The 19,006-nt window shown below is 46.1% G+C and overlaps 1 protein-coding gene across 6 annotated transcripts in view; it reads left to right on the top strand.

The window, feature by feature from the left end:
* Positions 1–3,442: 3,442 nt before the first annotated feature.
* Pank1 (pantothenate kinase 1) overlaps positions 3,443–19,006 on the top strand; it is a 66,792-nt gene continuing 51,228 nt past the window's right edge. For 2 of the 6 annotated variants that reach the window (XM_087551465.1, XM_087551463.1), the window contains exon 1: positions 3,443–4,187. In XM_087551465.1, the coding sequence (XP_087407591.1) occupies positions 3,629–4,187 (559 nt within the window). In that variant the 5' untranslated portion in view covers positions 3,443–3,628. 6 annotated transcript variants of the gene reach the window in all.

Genomic DNA, 19,006 nt, shown 5'->3' with positions numbered 1-19,006 from the left:
AAGGTCATACTTCAGTGATTGCCCATCTGCCCTGGCTGAATTCCATCCCCAGCACTAAGAACCCCAATGCACACATACACACATAGAAAGGAAGGAGAGGAGGGAAGCAGGGTGTGGGGAAGAAAGCTGGGGAGGGGCTGAAAAGAAGGAAAGCAGAGAAAGAGGGTTGACATGAAGTCAAGCAGGCTTTTCCTACAGTCCATGGTGTGTGGGAGGCTGTGGCAAAAGCACGGAACTCCTTTCAGACAGGATTTCACTGCTCAGCTCGGGTTGACCTTGCACTTCTGGCAATCTTCCTGCCTCAGCCTTCTAAGTGCTGGGGTTACAGACAGGAGTCACCATGCCCACTTTCGACTACAATGTCCCCTTCTCCCCCCCTTTAAAAAAAAAGAAAAGGAAAAAGGTAAAAATTCTCTGTTGGGTGTAGTGTCTATAACCTGAAAATTGGGAAGTAGAGACCACAGAATCAAGATTTCCAGGCTACCCCAGGCTATAAAGTGAGTTCAAGCACTAACAAAAACAAGGACAAAATGCCCAGTGTGGTTGCCCGTGCACTTAATCCCAGTATTCAGGAGGCAGAGGTAGGCAAAACTTTAAAAGTTTAAGGTCACCCTAGTAGACAAATTTAGTCCCAGGCCAGAGAGCCACAACTACACAGTGAGATACTCAACAACAACAACAGCAGACAGCAGGAAAGTTCATTTTTTCAACTCAATTTATTGATGCGGACCTGTAATTCTACTCAGAAGGCTGAAGGGAAAGAATCACAAATCCAAGGCCAGAGCGAATTCAAGACCAGCCCTGGCAAAACAGTGAGAGCATGCCTCAAAATACAAAAAATATTGTCGGGGCACTAACTTGGTGATAAAGTGCTGGCCCGGTTTAGCCCTAGCTGAGCCTCAGTTTCAATCCCCAAAACAGAAGAAGGAAAAGTGTGAAGACTCTGGATGATTTTTCTGGCACTGATGAGGAAAACCAATGAACGATCTACTGTTTTTCTAGTAAAATGCAACCTTCCGAGTGCAGTAAAGGCATTCGCTTTGTCTCGGTATCCCAGGAGTCTGTTTAGGGGTGTTCGTCTTAGTACACACCTGATAAATGGTGGGCCGTGAATGAGCAGAGATGGGAAGAAGAGGATGGTGGGGCTCCCCTTTCCTCACTGTGCCAGCTCTCCTGGAGCACATGACGGTTCACGTTCACCACCTACACATACCCTTGAATAAACCTGTGGGTTGTCCCCTGGCTTGTGCCTGAAAGGGAAGCAGGTGAGAGATACTTTCTGTACCAGGACTTCTGCCCTGGCTGGGTCTGAGCCACTTGGCTCAGGCCTCCCGCACCATGCCTGTGAAATCGAGCTGGAGGAGGTGTCCTTGAAGTAACTACCATGCCAATCCACTTAGCTTGATCCTGTGGGAATTTGCTTATTGAGAAGTGGCAATGGGGGCTTTTAGCAATTTTGCCGCATAAAGTGAAAAGCCCCAAGGTCACAATTGTTCGTTTAGTTCCAAGTGAGTATCCAGAGCTCACTTCCTCGAGATTCAATGATGGGGAGTCATCTGCCTCAACGGAGTGTGGGAGGGACACTTAACTGCTTAACCGAGCAGTGGGGAGACATGGGACCAAGTGGGATGTTACTGCATATCTATTTTATTTCATTTCATCTTTGATGCCCCAATACTATGATCATCTAGTTTCAGGGAACACATGCATTTTACTTTAACAGTACTAGGGACTGAACCCAGAGCTTTATGCTAGCCTAATGCTACACGTCTCCAGCACCTTTTTATTTGGAAACAAGATTTCGTTAGTGTTGAAAACAGGCTTGAACTGACTAAGGAGTTAAGGCAGGCCTTCAACTCGAGGTCTTCCTTCTTTCGACTAGCTGGGATTGCAGGCCTGTGTCCTTAGGTAGGCTACATGTATTTTGCATCCAGAATAAGGAGGTATAAAGGTTTATACGGGTAGGGAGAGATTACAGGCCTGAAGGAGCGAGTTGCAAGGAACTGGACTGAAATCGGCAGATGGGCTGGGCTGGATTACCTAAAGTCATTTCTTAAAGTCTTCAAATCATATAAGCTCAAGGAAGTAGAGAGGACAGGGATTAAGTTTGAGTTCTAGCTTTGTTCTTAATCTCAGCCATTTCTCAGTGCCTTGGTTTCCTCACTTGAAAAGACAAGTGGACAGATCCAAGTGGCCTCATTGATTCAGAACCAGGGATTTTGGGAAGGGCTCTGCTCGAAGAAATCCTCAAGCCAAGTATAAACCCTGGGCACAGCTAATGCCAGTTCTAGATCATGGAGGATTTAGTTCAAGGGATGGGTAGGTTAACCACAGGTCACTTTTGCTAGGATGAAGGTAGAAGGAAGTTCATATTGCTGAAGCTGGCTTTTGGGGACTTTGGCTCTCATCTCTTTAATACAGATGTTTTCAGAGAGTCCAATTGCTTAGTTTGAGCTTGGTGATGTGGGACATCAGTGAGGGACTTGGCCTCTGCCTGCTGTATTCACAGTTTGAATCAATGGCCTGCAACGTTATGTTCTCTCTGTGCCTTTGTAGGGATAGAATCCAGTGGTAAGAAGCATTCTGCTGTTATATCCCCAGTCCACCTTTAATTTTTACATTAGGCCCTTGCGAGCATTTATTATGTGCAAAGGTTGTATTAAGTACTTTTGTGAAACACAGAAAGTCCCCTTTGGACAGACACAAAAGCTAAGGCCTCAAGAGAACACCATCACCCAAATGTGTCCTGCCCTCTGGGCACTGTATAACAGGTGTGTTCAGTACTGACTTTTGTCTTTTGTTCAGTGACAGTAGGAATCAGAACTGAGGGCTAACTCTGAGGGCTACCACGGTGCTGGTTCCCCTTCTCATAACCAGGGCAACTTTTTACTTCATAAATAACAGAAGAAGACATTGTCCCCCGCTGGTCTTTTCTGCGTGAGGAATGCGCTTTTTATAGCTTGAGATCCTTTCTGTTTACTTGGTTTCTACTAGCACCGGTTGTTCCTGCCTAGTTTTGTCCTTCACTGTCCTTACACTCTCTTCCTAGGTTTCTTCCTCTCTGCAAAGGACAACTAACTCGAGAACACATGCTCTGTGTGTGTGTGTGTGTGTGTGTGTGTGTGTGTGTGTGTGTGTGTGTGTGCGCGCGCGCGTGCGCCAGCCAAGGAATTTCACTCCCCCTCTTTCTCCAAGACTTCCTACCTCTCTATAAATAATTGTTCTCTTCCCTCCCTTCAGACCTGGGAGTAGTTTGGTCACATTAACGCACGCGCGCCGGCACACACACACACTTTCGGGGGGCGGGGACGTGGGCATGGGTGACCTTGTGAAGGTACTAGCCCACTGGGGATAGGATTAGCAAACCTGAAACCTCTGCAAATATCTGGCTTCCTCCCGCATTCCTCCCGAGGCTTCTCGCAGTCTAGTGCCTACCTCACCCAGTACCCTTTAGGCTCGCTCCGCCACACAAAGCCCGATCCGCCTATCTCCTCTTCGCAAACCCCGAGAACTTCATTCCGCACGTTGAAACTCGTCGGTGGCGGTGGCGGGTAGGACTGGGCATGCTCAGTGGCGGGGACAGGTCTAGGAGGCGAGGAAGCCGCATTTGAAGTGGCTCGGCCTTGGGATGAGGGGGAGGCGGGCTCCCCGGCCGGGGTCCGCGGAGGTTCCCGCAGCGGCGCGCGATGCCGAAACGCTGCGGGCAGGAGCAGCAAGCCCGGCGCGCCGGGCCCAGCTCGCCGAAGACGTGGGGACGCCGACGGGAGGAGGGGAGGAGCGCCGGGGCCGCCAGCCCCCGGCCGCGGCGCGGAGGCTGCGGGAGAGCAAGCCGCAGGGTGGATCGGAAGACCGGAGGACGGCCGACCGTGACCTCCAGCGAGGCTGCCTGAGCCGGAGCCCGCGCACCGCCCCGCCGGTCCCGGGCATGGGCGATCGCGGCGCACAGCACGAGCGCGCGGCCCTGCAGTCCCCGGGGGCCCCCGAGGGCGCCGCGGCTGCCGTGAACGGGCTGCTGCACAACGTCTTCCACCCGCCGGCCGCCTGCAGCCGAGACCCGCCGCCCCCACGCTTCCAGCTCCCGCCCGAGCTGCAGCCGCAGCAGCAGCCGCTGTTCGCCCAGCATGATTCTCCGGCCAAGAAATGCCGGCTGCGGAGGAGGATGGACTCCGGGAGGAAGAACAGGCCGCGTAAGTCCTGCCGGCAGGGGAGCACCGGTGCCCGCGGTCGAGGGGGGCGGCAGAGCGCCGCTCTGGACTGCGTCCTCCCTAGAGGTGTCGGGCGCCTAAGGTGGCCGCCCGCGGTGGCGCCTGGCTAGTGCTATCCGCCCGATGGGTCGGTTAGACACAAGCTGTAGCTGCTCCCTCGGTCACGGTTGGAGGAAAGGCGAATGCACTGCCCGCTCTTATTGGTGGCCGGGAGCATACACCCGACTGATCTTGGGTCTGGGACTAGGGGGAGGGCGGGCTGACACAGCCCGGGGCTCACTGCTCCCTTCTCCGAGTACATCTTTTGAGGCGTGCAGCTCAGGCTACCAGCTTGCCCTTTGAATCGCAGAGTAACCGCCAGTATCTTGGGTCCATTGGCAAGCTTAAGGAGGCGTGGAGTTTGACAGTCCCCCAAATCACAGCCTATTAAACAGTGTTTCCACACAGCCAGTGAGACCGCTTTTGTAGAGGGAAACACCCACTGACACCATGTGGGCCGGAACTGTGTGGACCAATGAGGACTGCAGGTGGATGCCCCCCCCCCCCAAGTGGGTAGAGTTGAGTGTGTGTAATTTGTACCGCTCCGAAAAGTGCGTTGTTTCACAATCTGAGGCTTGTATATATAATGGTTGACTGTAAAGGGTACCTTCCCCACCTGATATTCTGGAATGTCAGTTTGTAGGTGGAGATTGCGACTTCTTTTTCCTTAGCAGAGCCAAGCTCCATTCAGCTGGTTACCACTTTGTGGGTGTCTTTAATGAAGCTTATAAATGGCAGGAAGCAAAGTAAGTAGGGTACACGGCAGTAGGCGATCGGATTCAAACATGTACTTGTTGCGTACAAATTGCTGTTCGGTGTTGGGAAATGAGTAAATTGGGTTTGAATTTCTGTAAAAATTTGGTCATTGGCAAACAGCGTACGTAGCTCCTTCTTCAGTCTTGGTGTATACTTTTTACCTCTCGTTTCATCGTTTTTCAGAGCCTTTCTGCAATGCGTTCGGTTCTAAAACTTTGGGAAACGCTCTAACAGAACCCGGTGAATCCAGTGTTTGCATTTTGAAGGTTCTGAAATGTTAAGGTGTGTGTGGAGTTTAGGGGTTGCCCAGCAGATTTGATTTGGCTGTGGCTGTAAGACAGTTATTTTGTGTCTGAGGTTTCTTGTCTTTTCGTACTTTTTTTTATAATTCTTGGAAAAATGATTTTATGAACTTCATGTTGGCGGATACCTGTGTCGTATTTAGTTTGTTTTTTACTTCCACAACTCCACATTTCACTTATTTCTCTGGTCTCCATTTTAGACTTTACTAGAGTTTTCAACAACAGTAACTAGCCTCTAAGGAAGAGAACCGGGCAGGAATGTTGTTACAGACCTATAATTTCAACCCTGGGGAGGCTGAGTGAGGGGAATCTCAAGCCTGAGACCAGCCTGAGCTACACGGTGACTTGAGGGGGCAGTAGATAGGCAGTCACTGAAGTCATTTCTTTTTGTGGCTCTTTTTGTTTTCTAACACCTACTGTGTGGTGGTGGGTAGGTGGATTCGAGCATGCTCAGAAGTCCCAGAGGTCAGAGGACAACTTGGAGAGTTGGTCTCTCCTAACACATGATCACACTCTGGCCATCACATTCACGTTGATAGGCTTGGTGGCAAGGACCCTTACCTGCTGAGCTGTCTCTCTGGCCTCTTTGGGTATTTTTGAGACCAGGTTTTGTGATACAGCCCCAGGCTGGCCTGTAACTCTTGGTATTCCTCAGACCTCAGTTTCCCAAGTGCTAGGATTACAGGGCTCTACCATCTGCACTTCTTAAAACACTTTTTTTCAAGAAATTGAAAAATGCAACGTCTAACAATGATTTGAAGGAGAGAAAAACTAACCTGAACCTTAACTCTGCTTTCAAAGCCATAGGAATTATTTTGAAATACAAGAGAATGTAATTATCTGCCTGTGCACTCCGTGTCAGAAGCTAAGTGGTTTGGGTTTCTTACAAAAAAAAAAATAAAAGCTTTTAATTGTCCTTTTATTTAGAAATTCTGTTAAGTTATTTGTAAGTTTATTTATGTACTTATTTTGTTTTCATGAGATAAGATCTCACGGAGCCCAGACCGGCCTCAAACTCCATGTGCAGCCAAGAATAACCTTGAGCTCTTTGATCCTCCTGCTTCTACAATAGATCGCCACACTTGGTTTATTTACAACTTTTGTTTGTTTGTGTTTTGAGTTCAGGCCTCACTTTGTAGCATCGGCTGGCCTGGAACAGGGTAGTTGTAAATATTCATCTGGCTTTTGAGTGCTGGGATTAAAGGAGTGTGTCACCAGCCTCTGGTGTATCGATGGATTTTTAAAGGACTGAATCAACACTTGTTTTTCACTATCCAATTATGTTTAATTTTCTTAGATTTGCGCACACATTGATTTTCTTTTATTTTTATATATAGGGATGTTTTACTTAAAACTAGGTTTAGCACAAGAGAGATGGCTTGAGCAGTTTTCCAGAGTATGCACTTTTCCAGAAGATCAGAGTTTGGTTTCCAGCACCCGTATCAGAAGGCTCACAACCGTCTATAACTCCAGCCCTATCAGAGCTGACACTCTCTTCTTGTCTCCAAGAGCGTCTGTACACACACACACACATACACACACACACAAACTTAAAAACAAACAACCAACACCAGTAACCTGCAAATCTTAAAACCAAAAGTATAATAAACCCGCTCTGTCCACGTGAAGGTGTTCCATCCAATCTAGAAAGCAAATCAGGAAGCCGGACGAATAGCTCAGTAACAGAAGATGGGGACATTTAGCCTTCAGAACTCCCTGGGTTTATCTCCCAGCTCCCTCCAAAAGTCACACCAGTTGCTTGTTGGTTTTACTAAGCAAGGAAGGAGAAAGTTATCTATTTAATGTCTTAAGACATTACTTACTCCCTGGAGGCCTTCTCTAAGACTAACTTCTTCAGGTTTCCTCAGTTACTTTGCCTGCCCCTGCTTCCTAACAGTCATGATCTCCACTGAGGTACCAATGCTCTTGAAAGTGCTAGAGTTAAACTTGGTATTGTTCCTGATACCTGCAGAACTAACTCCATGAGGTTTCAGAGTTGACAAATCTTCCTGTGTGACCTTTATACTAGTTATCTACCCTGTCTCATAAGTGAGCATTTGTGTGTGTGTGTGTGTGTGTGTGTGTGTGTGTGTGTGTGTGTGTGTGTGTTATTGAAATTAGGGCCTGCCATTGCCAAAAGCATACTCTCCCATGGAGCTGCTCCTGTGTCCTGCCTGTCCCCTGTCCCCACCTTTGTTGATCGCTTTTTGTTACTTCCTTTCCAGTTAAGTTGGAAGTCCGATTAGAAATGGTGTTTTCTCCTGTACTTTGAAATGGAGGAACGCGCGCATATGTGACTGACTTTGAAGCGGAAAAAGTGGTTCAGGTGGCGTCACCACCTCACTGATAGCTGTCTCCATTTCTGGAGCTGATTTTGGTCAAAAGAACTTCAATGGCTCCTGGCGAAGCATCTGTAGAGAGGGTCCTTTGATCTACTTTGTTGTGTGGATTTAATTTTATGTTACTTTTTCACCTGACAGCTCTCTATTTTATTTTGGTTAATAGATAGCTAATACTCGTCAGCCATTTTATTTCCAGCATTCAGCTAAAAACAGATAATCCTGATGATTTTGTTTTACGTATATACACAAATGGATTAGAGAGTTCACTTGGAAAAGCTGGCTCAAAAGCCCAAAGCCTGTTTCAGTGAGTTTGGATTTCCTGGGTGCTACTCCTAACCCAGAGAGCAGGTCTGGCTGCCCTGCTGTGCTGATGTTGAGGAACTGGTGAAGTAGCTTAGCTGTGGAGGTCAACTCGTTTACCAACATTTGGACGTGAACACAGTTCCAAGGTGCTGTGAACACCGGACCTCTTCAGGGTTGTAAAAGTTCACCTCTCCCTCGAGCCAGAGGACTTGAATTTGAATTTCAGTTGTGCGCGCTCAGAGCCAGTACCCAAACTTTGTGCTTCAGGAAGAGCGAAAGAGGGCGGTCAGAGCATATAGAGCTTGTGTGAGGATGACAGGGCAGAGTTTACTCCGTTATCTGCCAGCCGCCATCACTAAACATTGCCTACCATGAATCTCGGGACCAGCAGTAGAGGCAGAAGATGCTGCTTCCGATTGACTTCCTTTTAAAAGGAAACACGGTTCGTAAACAAAAGAGACTGGACTTTATAAGCTATAACACCCTGAATCTCACGCTTGTCTCGCTTTTCTACAAAACTGTGGGAAAAACAATAGGAAAAAGTACTCATGGCTCCAACCCTCAGAAAACAGCTGATTTAGATAGTGAGGGGACTTAAACATCAAACCTGGGGACCCCAGTGTGACCCCCAGCACCAAATAGGAGAGAGTCAGCTCCTGCAAATTATCCTCTGACTTCCATACCCACACTGTGGTGCATGTGTGTGTGTGTGCGCGCACGCACACACACACACACACACACACACACACACACACACACACGCACACAAAGTTAGATTAAAATGAAAAGACAATACACACACCATGCACCATCCACACACAATAACAAGTACTCGGGTTTTTGTTGTTGTTGATACTGGTTTAGTCTGGTTTGGTTTCTGTGTTCGATGACTAGGCATGTAGAGCAGTCACCCAGGAACAAACAGAACCCAGGTTCAATCTCTCGAAGAGAGAGAGCCAGCTTGGTATCACATGCCTCTCATCCTGTCACTTGGGAGTAGAAGCTAGAGCACCCATTTTCAACCACTGGGTTGCAACGCCTTAAGGTCTAACGATCTTAGGGGTAGCCTAAGATCATCAGAAAACACAGGGATTTCAATTTAATCTGTAAAACTAGCAAAATTACAGTCATGAAGTAGCAATGAAATGATTTTATGGTTGGGGGTCACCACAACATGAGGAACTGCATTCAAGGGTCACAGCATCAGGAAGGTCGAGAGCCACCGATCTAGAGGATTGGGTGTTCAAGATCACCCTTGGAATCATAACAAATTTGAATCTAGACTAGGATATGTACCACACTGTCTCAATAAAACAAGACACAACTCCAAATACGGCATTTTAAACTTTTATGTCGTTTATTTGTTTGGGACTGGCTTGCTCTGGAGCTCACGTTGGTGATTCTCTTGTCTCAGCCTCCAGTGAGTTGGGATCACGGGCATGCTACCAGTAATCAGCCGCAGTTTGCCACATAATTTTGAATGTTTCTAAATTAAAATTTTGTTATCATTTATATTGTCTTTTTTTTTGTCTGTTTCTTTTGGAAACAGGTAGTCCAGGCTGACTAGAACTTACTGCATGGTTCTGGATAGCCTAGAACTCATGGTAAGCCTCCCAAGGGCTGGCACGTGCCCCTCTGCCTGGCCTGCTAACTTGTTTTTTCTTGCTTGTTTTTATAGTTGTTGTAGTTGTTAATTGAGGCTGAATGTCTGGATTCTAACTTGGTGCCAGATTCACTGTGTAACTGGGGATGACTTTGAGGGTTTTTTTTAATAAATATCCATTCTATCTATCTATCTATCTATCTATCTATCTATCTATCTATCTATCACAAAAATATATAATATAATATACTCATAATAAAATATGAGTGTTTTGCCTGCATGTATGTCATGTATGTCCAGATTACCTGGTACTGGAGTTACAGACAATTGTGAGCTGCTATGTAGGTGTTGAGAATCAAACCCAGGTCCTAATTGCTCTGCCACTTCTCCTGCCCCAACCTAGAGGGCTTCTGATCCCCCTGCCTCTGCATCTTGAATGGTGGGACTACTTCGATTACTGCCCTGCCTAGTTTTAATTCAATGCTAGACATTTGAATGTGGAATTTTGTTCAGTCTATCAACTGAGCTACATCTCTACTCAGGGATAACCGAAAAGGTGTGTGTGAGTGTGTGTGTGTGTGTGTGTGTGTGTGTGTGTGTGTGTGTGTGTGTGTTTTGGGAAGGTAGTTGGCACACTTGTACTATGACACTCACGGGAGTTCAGACAAACTTTGTGAAGTCATTTCTCTCCTATTACCTTTACATGGGCTCCAGAGACCAAACATACGTCGCCAAAGATAGCAGCGTCTTATCCACTGAGTCACCTGCAACCTCTTGAACCCCTATTCATGACTTAGAAAGAAATTAAACAGTTTAGCTCTTTGCCTGTCTGTCCCCCGGTGTGGTGTATTCATGTTGTATATATGTGTATATGTATATGTTGTATGTAGGTTTGTGTATGTATATATATGCGTGGAGGCTAAAGAGAGAAACTGTAAGTCCTCTAGTGCTCTCTGCCTTCTTCCTCCCTCACTGAACCTGAAGCTTGCCATTTTGTAACTTGGCAGGTGGCCTGCGAACCTCATCCTTCTCTTCTCTCTGCCCCTCCTCCCTCTGTTGCTAAGGTCACAGGCCCGGGAAGGAGCATGACAACCGGGGAGCCAAAACAGCTCTTCCTCACAAAGCCGTCTCCCGATCCTGACAACCCAGTATAAATATTTCCTTATGACTCAATGCCATCCTTAATACAATCCTGTTTTATATGCCCAATATTCTGTTATATGGGTGAGCCATAACTAATTTACCCTCTCTCTGTAGCTAGGTCTTTACATCATGAAGTGCATACACATACAAACCCACTTACAGTCAGTGTGACAACCCTTCATATAACATTCACGTCGGATTAGATGTTATAGGTCATCTGCAGCTGACTTGAAGTATATCCCAGGCAGTTCTGTTATTGCAAATTCTGCGTCATCTCATATAGAGCTAGAACAGACTTTGGTACCCTCAGAGGGGAAGAAGTATGTGTAGGTCCTGAAACCAAAACACCATGTATATAGAGGGATACTTTTCTGGAAGCATGTACAAATGACACAGTGCAGTGGTGTGTGTGTGTGTGTGTGTGTGTGTGTGTGTGTGTGTGTGTGTGTGTGTGTGTGTATGTATGTGTTAGGCATGAGTGATATATTTGTATGTTAGATGTGTAAGTTATATGAGGTGTGTGTGTGTTAGGGGATGCACATATGTTAGGTATAGCTTGAATGTGTGTGTTAGGTGCGTACGTGTGTCGGGTTTATGTGTGTGTTAGGTGTGTATATGTATGTGTTGGGTGTGTGTATTAGATACATGAGGTGTTTCATTAAATAATAAAAAAGGCTGTACTATCCCACGCTAGCACCAGCTACTCTCTGGCCCCAGTGGTCTCTCTGCTTCCATGGCTAGCCCCGTGCAGCGACCACCCACCTCGTGGTTAGCTGTCACAAATCCCCGTAACCTGGTAAAATAAACACTCTAGAGGCTTATAATTTATCAGTCAGATTTACCTCAGTAAATTCTCAACCCACAAAACACCCAAACAAAGAACTCAGAGCCAACTTATACTGACACAAGCTGCCCACTTAGATTGGACAAATTGTCCTGTAATGATCCATCCCTTCTATGATATTCATAGCTACCTGTGGCTATTTAAAGCCACACGGATCTGGGTCGTCCTTCTCTTTCTCCACCTACCTTCTGTACCCTCTGCCCTGTCTCTAAAATTCTTAGCCCGCCTTTCTTTTTCACTGTTCTTATCTTGTGCCTGCCCTCACCTGCATATAGGCAGCGACCCACAGTGAGGTGTATGTGTGTGAGGTGTGTGTGTTAGGTGTGTGTGTTAGGTGTGTGTGTGAGGTGTATGTATGTGTTAGCTGTGTGAGGTGTGTGTGTGTGTGGTAGATGTATGTGTGAGGTGTATGTATGTGTTAGCTGTGTGAGGTGTGTGTGTGAGGTGTGTGTGTATGTGTGTTAGGTGTGTGTATGAGGTGTGTATGAGAGGTGTGTGTTAGGTGTGTGTGTGTGTGTTAGATGTTTAGATGTGGTGTCACTTTATCCATAATCCCAGCACTCAGGAGGCAGAGCAGGAAGATCTCAAGATTCAGGTCAGCTTAGGCTATGCAGTGTTCTAGGTCACCCTGAGCTATATTGGGGAGATTTTGTCTTAAAAAAGAAAGAAAAATTAATTTGGGGGAAAGTAACAAAGGAAGTGAGACCTAGTAATTTGTTTTGGACGAGGCAGCACACTTACGGACAGAGGAGAATGCTTCCGTGGTAACTAGACACTCTGTACTCTGGAAGGCAGGTCCCTGAGCAGCTTCTGGTGGCCAGGGTATAGATACCATTACCCTTTTCCTGCCATCGCATGGTAGCAGGCACGAGTTATAGGGGGTGGAAGCTGCCAGCCTTCTGTAAGGCATTCTGCTTCCTGAATCATTCAACGAGAACATTCTGATAGCAGAAAATGGACAAATCCATTATATATTAACATGGGTACAAACTTGAATCAAACTAAGTCTGTTTAGTCAGTTCTCGCTACAGTTGTTGAAGTACAAGGCCTACAGTTTTAAAGTATCTGCCCTTGGACGATTGGGTTTTACCTTCGAATTGCACAATCAGAAAAGCCAGCATGAAAAGAAATGGGAGAATTTTGTGGTTGTGTCCTCGGAGTCCAGATGTATCTGCCTGCCTTTTCTTCTTTAGTCACAGTCAGTCTTTCTAGATGGACAAGAAGTATGCAGACAAAATTACAAAATGTTAAATGCAAGCGGAAGCCATCCTCTGGAACATGGTCAGATTGCCAGCCCCTCCTCTACTCCTGGACAAGGATTCTTAACCCGGACTAGAATAATTCCCCGTGGTGAATGGGCTGATCTTGCCTTTGTGACCTTTCAGCCTCATCCTCCCCAAGGCAGGGATTACAGGTGTGCACCGCCGTGCCCAGCTTTAGGTTTGGCAATTGTGCTCTAAATAGACATTCAAGTTATAGGTTAACGACCGAGGTCTAGCATGAGGTGGCTCTGCAGGGAGCCTAACAACACAGCCAGTCTCAACATACAAACATGCTTTCCCCCCAAACACCAAAGCACAGGAACATCACTTCCCCCGCCCCCAATAGAGCAGTAAGTGTGTTTCAGTGTCAGTATGGTCTGTATTTGATTGGTGTCGTGACCAGAGATGGAATTGGTGCTGTTGATTCTTAGCACTGGAGACATATTACAAGTAAACCCACAGCAATTTTGGGAAGAGCTGTGTCTGTGGTGGAAATGCTAATTTTAGCTGGCAGGCCTTTGTTTTGGTTTGATTGATTGATTGATTGATTGATTGAGTGTCCCAGCCTAGCTTGATTTATGTGTTCAGTTGTGTGCATGTATGTTACAAACTATCTGTTGGGTGTGGTGACTTCCGTAAGTAAACCTTGCAATAGAGAGGCTAAAGCAGAAGAATTGTCCAGGATGCCAGGTCTGGGCTGCACCTGGACTGCACCTGGACTGCACCTGGACTGCACCTGGACTGCCCAGTCAGTTCCTTGCCAGCCTGGGTTACTGAGAACCACAGTCTCTCAAAGAGAGGGGAAAAGACAAGGAAAATAACTGCTTCCCCCATGTCCCCAGTCCTTAAGATTGAACACAGCACTTTGTTCGTGCTAATAAACAAGCATTTCCTCATAAGCTATAGCTCTAGCCCTGTGTTTTTTCCTCATCAAATTTAGTAATAAATAAAGCCTTAGCTTCAGTGTGTGTGTGTGTGTGTGTGTGTGTGTGTGTGTGTGTGTGTGTGCGAGCGCGCTCGTGACAGTATTTACCCACCTTGGAATGACAATATTCTAATTCAAATATAGAAACTTCAGTGTACTCAGTGCGACATACTGAGTTGGAGTAAAAACATTTTTTTTTTTTAGATAGTACAGTTGTCAAGCTTGGAATGGTAATATTAATTTCTGACACCTTTTAGGTGCCTTGAGTTGAATGTTTATTTGTGAATATGTTCTTCTCCCTGGGAATGAATCTGAGCATATAGGATGATTCAAAAGGGTGAGGAGGTGTCATTCCTTGTTTTGCTGTAGAAATCAGGATCACGATGATTTCCTTGTCATTTGGAGAGAAGGTGGAGAGACTTGTGCAGGTGGTGGATGCCCACAGGTAGCCATTGTTGGGCAAGACCTGTGAACTTTCTGTTCCAAGTGTGCTTTTGGGAAAGCACATGCAAGTTCCCCATTTTGCAGGTGGGGAGAGCCTCAGAGGAGTGAGGTGACCGGCCTGAAGGTGGTGATTGTTAGGACCATTTAAACTAAAAACAGATGGTGCATGAAGCCGGACTAGCCTTAGCAATAAGTTTATCCGTGTGTCCTTGGGAGTGACAGTAGTCTACACTAAGGAACACTCAGCTTCCTGTGTGCCAAGTGCTAAGTGGACTCCTTTTTGTGGTGGCCTGTGAGGTGAGGAGTTCAGTAATGTCCAGGTGAAGAAACTGGGGGCTTCAGGCTTTTGACTCTGCTAGGCAGGAAGCTTGTGGAGCTCCAGGGTGTAGGTGTTCCATAGTGAAAAGAACTTTGGAAAGATGAGCTCTGGATCCAGACTCTGATCCTCCCACTTACTAGCAGTAGAAGCTAGGGCAAGGTCCAAACTTTTCTAGATACTTTTATTAACGGGAAGAAAGGTGCCCATCCTCCCCGCTGGAGAGAGGACCAAATAAGGAAAGCAGTATAGGGATGCTTTGGATCACTGGAGGACCAGGTTTCAGAGTATTCCCCAATCCCATCTTCGATCACCTCCTGAAGGAGGTTTTCCTAATGCCCTTTGACCTTTCTCTAAGCAGACTCTATGGCAATCCTAAGCCTTGGTTACAGTCGTCGGTTGCCTCATTGTAACTCCTGATGACAAGCAGGCATGTCCTGTCCAAGAGTGGTGTTGGCCACTTACTGAGTAAGAGAACTGAGTAATTTACTTAGCTGCTGATGTGGTGTCAGGACAAGGCTTTTGCTGAATTTTAAGCGATTTTTAAAAGTGCACATATTACATACACATACCACAGCACATGTATGGCAGCCTCTGGACAGCTCTCAGGAGTCGGTTCTGTCCTTCCATCACGTGGGTTCCAGAACTAGAAAAATCAGATTCTCAGACTTGGCAGCAAATGCCTTTGTCCACTAAGCCATCTCGTCAGCCCCACCCAACAAAGGTTTTTTTTTTTTTTTTTTTTTTAAACAATATCCTTTGATCTTGACTGAAGGGTTAGAAAGATCACGACTTTTCTTTTGAAGAACTACATGAATTGAACAAGATTTTAGGACACCTGCCTCTAGCTTTTGGGCTATCTTTTTAACCCATTCCCCTAGTAAATTAAACAAACAACAAACAAACAAAAAAACAAAACAAAACCAAAAACCCCACCTGCCTTCTAGTCTTTGGGTAGGTGGCGGATGACAGGTGTTTGTTTCTGGGTGCGTGTTGCTTTCAGCAAGGCCTTCTGGTTCTCTGCCCTCGAATCGCTTCTGTGAATGTTCTAGAAACAGGAAGAGCATGTCCGAATAAACTTGTGGGCTGTAGCCAGTTTGGACAATGCCAGTTACTTTGAAGTTCTCTGGGGCTCTGGATAAACAACTCCTTTATCTCCCAAGGTCGACTGCCCTGGGATAAAGAGACTCAGTCAATGTTAAAGCTCGAAGAGTCAGCAGAATATTCAGGCTTCCTGAAAAAAAAAATGCAGGCACTCAATGTCTGTTAGCTATTATTAGTGGTTATATAGACATTCTATGTCAAAACCTCCCCCTTCTCCCCGTGACTTCTACCCCGTATTCCTTCACAATTTATCTAACCAGTCTTTTATATGACAGCCCATTAGATATTTTAAGATAGCAATATCATCTTAATATAATCCTCTGGGTCCTTAGTCCCTAAAGAAATAAGACTGGTCTATACTCTTGTCTGCCAAACTCCACCCATGTCGTTCAGCCTGGATTGTATCTGGTTACTGGCCAGGATTGACCCAAGACCCAAAGAAGGGATATAAAGGGGATTAAGAGGGCATTGTCCTCGGTGGCATTGAACTAAGATTTGATGATTCTGGTGGGGCCCATAGGAACAGATCAATTTTATTCCTACGGGCCAAGTATTGATATTGTAGAGTTTCATGCGACTCTAAGCTAGGGTAGAACCTGCAGTAGTTGCTTGACAGGTCCCACGCTCAGCAAAGTCATGAGTGGGTGACAGGACCTCAATTAGTTGTGTGCTTGCCATCATGCTTCACCAATAGCTATGCTAAAGTTTTGTATTTAGATTTTTGGAATTGGGTCTTGTTATGCTGTCCAGGCTGCCCTTGAACTCTAGATCCTCCAACATCAAGTATCTCAAGGGGCTGGAGTTATAGATGGATATCATCACGTTGGCTTCCAACTACCCGTAGCCCATGAAGATAGTTAAAGCCAAGGTGGTGGCATGCTGGTAATAGTACAGCACTTGGAAGGGAGCTGAGGCAAGAGAATTATGAGCACCGTGTCAGTCAGGGCTACATAGCAAGACCTAAACAGAACCACTAAATGAATCAAAATAAAAAATAAATTGATGTTTGGCCAGGGGGATAATCATATTTTATCTTCAGGGAGTGTCCGTTCCCTGCACAGAAAGTTTTTTATTCTTTTCGATTTTATTTTTGAGGTGGAGTTTCATAAGGTCAGAGTAGCTTCAAACTCTCTGTAATTACTCTAGGATTACGGGCATGTACCACCCCTGGTTGTATGCAGTTCCGTGCATTAAACGCAGAACCTTTTACATCCTAGGCAAACACTCTGCTCAGAGCTGCGTGCTCAGCCCCTCGATGAAGGTTTTTACTAGGAGAAAAGTCCACACGAGAGGCATTCTTTGAGGTGACGGTGTATTTGCAGTAGTGCCGTCGTCGTAAGTTAGACCGTGACTGTGGCACAGATTGGGATTATCACAAGCAAACCGAGAGTTCTGATGGTGTGGTCAAGCCAGCACATGCTGGAGGCAGGACTTGAGCGTGCACATGTCTTCGTAACTTTGCATTCGTTGTCTTTGGCTGTGGTGGTTGGATTTACCCCATGAAAATTGGCAAGGGTGAAGCCAGTTGTGCACTTGCAGTACACCAGTAAATGGGACACAGATCACAGAATGAGGGAGAAGTTATCAGGAATACCAGCTTAGTTGCTGGAACAGTTGATGTGGAGAACTAGAGGAAAGGTCAGCATGTCCTGCTTTGCGAAGTACCTGAAGATGAAAATCAGACGAGTAACCAGGACTCTTTATTCTTCTCTTCTCTTCTCTTCTCTTCTCTTCTCTTCTCTTCTCTTCTCTTCTCTTCTCTTCTCTTCTCTTCTCTTCTCTTCTCCTCTCCTCTCCTCTCCTCTCCTCTCCTCTTCCCTTTCCTTCCCTCCCCTCCCCTTCCCTCCCCTCCCCTTCCCTTCCCTTCCCTTCCCTTCCCTTCCCTTCCCTTCCCTTCCCTTCCCTTCCCTTCCCTTCCCTTCCCTTCTCCTTCCTTCCTTCCTTCCTTCTCTTTCCTTTTTTTTTGAGACGAGGTTTCACCCTTAGCAATACTGACCTCAAACTGACTGTGTAACCCAGGCTAGACTTGCCTCAGGCTCTTTGGGTTGGTTATAACTATAGAGTACCACAACCAGCAAGATTTTCCTTTTTTTCTTTCCTCTTCTTCCTCCTCTTCCCCTCCTCCTCATCTTTTATTCTTTGTGACAGGACCTTTTGGGTCCCAGGCAGTCCAGGAATTCTTTATGTAACTGAAAATGACCCCCGAGTCTATATCATCTTGCTTCTACCCCTCAGGTGTTGGCATTTCAGGGCACTCACTACCTCTGTGCCCTGGCTAGAGTTCTTCAGAAAGACAGTTATTCGAGCCAGAGGTGCCAGCATCTGCCTGCAATCCCAGCAAGCATCCAGAAGGTGAAGACAGAAGGAATTCAGGGTCCCTGACCTCAGTTATAAAGCACATTGAAGGCTGCCCTGGTCAACATAGTTCTAGGCCAGCTAGGCTACAGAGCAAGACTCTGTCTCAAAGTAACTAGCTAAAATTAATTAGTTCTAAAGAACAGACAGGAGAAGAGCATGGTGTGTAGCTCAGAGGGAGAGCCCTGCCTAGCATGTACAGAGCTGTAGCTTTGACTCTAGGTTTGGGGAGAACAGCAATCTAAAAATACTCTAGGGTCCACTATGGCATGAGGATAGGAATTCTTTAGAATCATTATAAATCACATATATTTAGTTATATATGTTTAGCTATATAAATTATAGACCCTTTCTTCTTGTTAAATTCCTATTCCAAACATAGTTAGGCTCAGTGTCGGGTTGACCAGTTGTTAGATCAAGGAGGTCAAGGAGGTGTGGTCAATCCATGTACATGCATGCGCTCAGAGAGGCATGGGAAAGAAAAGAAAATGTGTTCTTCAGGCTTGTAGAGCTTGCACCTGTGTGTCCCAGGAAAACCATGGCTTTGGATTTTTTGTATATTCACATTACGATTCACTGTTGTCGCTTTTGAATGACTGGAATTGTTTTGAGGTCCTTGCTCATTGTGGTTTAGGAAGCAACGAGGTTTGCCTTTAAGTAGTTGTTAACAAGGCTTCAGTTGGGCCCATCCACCTTCCTGAGGTGATTATTGGTTCAGCTGAAGCAGCGTCATATACAGGTTGGCCCCAGACTTGTGATATAGCAGAGGCTGACCTCAGAGTCACGCATGATTCTTTTGCCTCCACTTTGCAAGTATTGGTGTCAGGCCTGTGCCGCCCAGGACCTAAAGGGACTAATTGCCCTTGAAGTGTCAGGGTGCTGTGGCCATGCCATCTTTATTCCCTGTTTATGGTTGTGCCAGGTAAGTTGAAGTGTGTTCTAGCCAAGTGGAAAGGAGGGTTTCTTGTTTGTTTCTAGAAATAGGATGACCCAGGCCAAGAACCATTCAGATTTTGTCTCAGAGGTCTCATGTTGTGACTCCTTTGTCTTGAGAGACATTTGG

The sequence above is a fragment of the Rattus norvegicus genome, chromosome 1 (assembly GCF_021556685.1).
Source record: "Rattus norvegicus strain SHRSP/BbbUtx chromosome 1, alternate assembly SHRSP_T2T, whole genome shotgun sequence".
Lineage (NCBI taxonomy): Eukaryota > Metazoa > Chordata > Mammalia > Rodentia > Muridae > Rattus > Rattus norvegicus.
The sequence above is the reverse complement of the archived record's forward strand: the minus strand, read 5'-3'. Positions and strand labels throughout refer to the sequence as shown.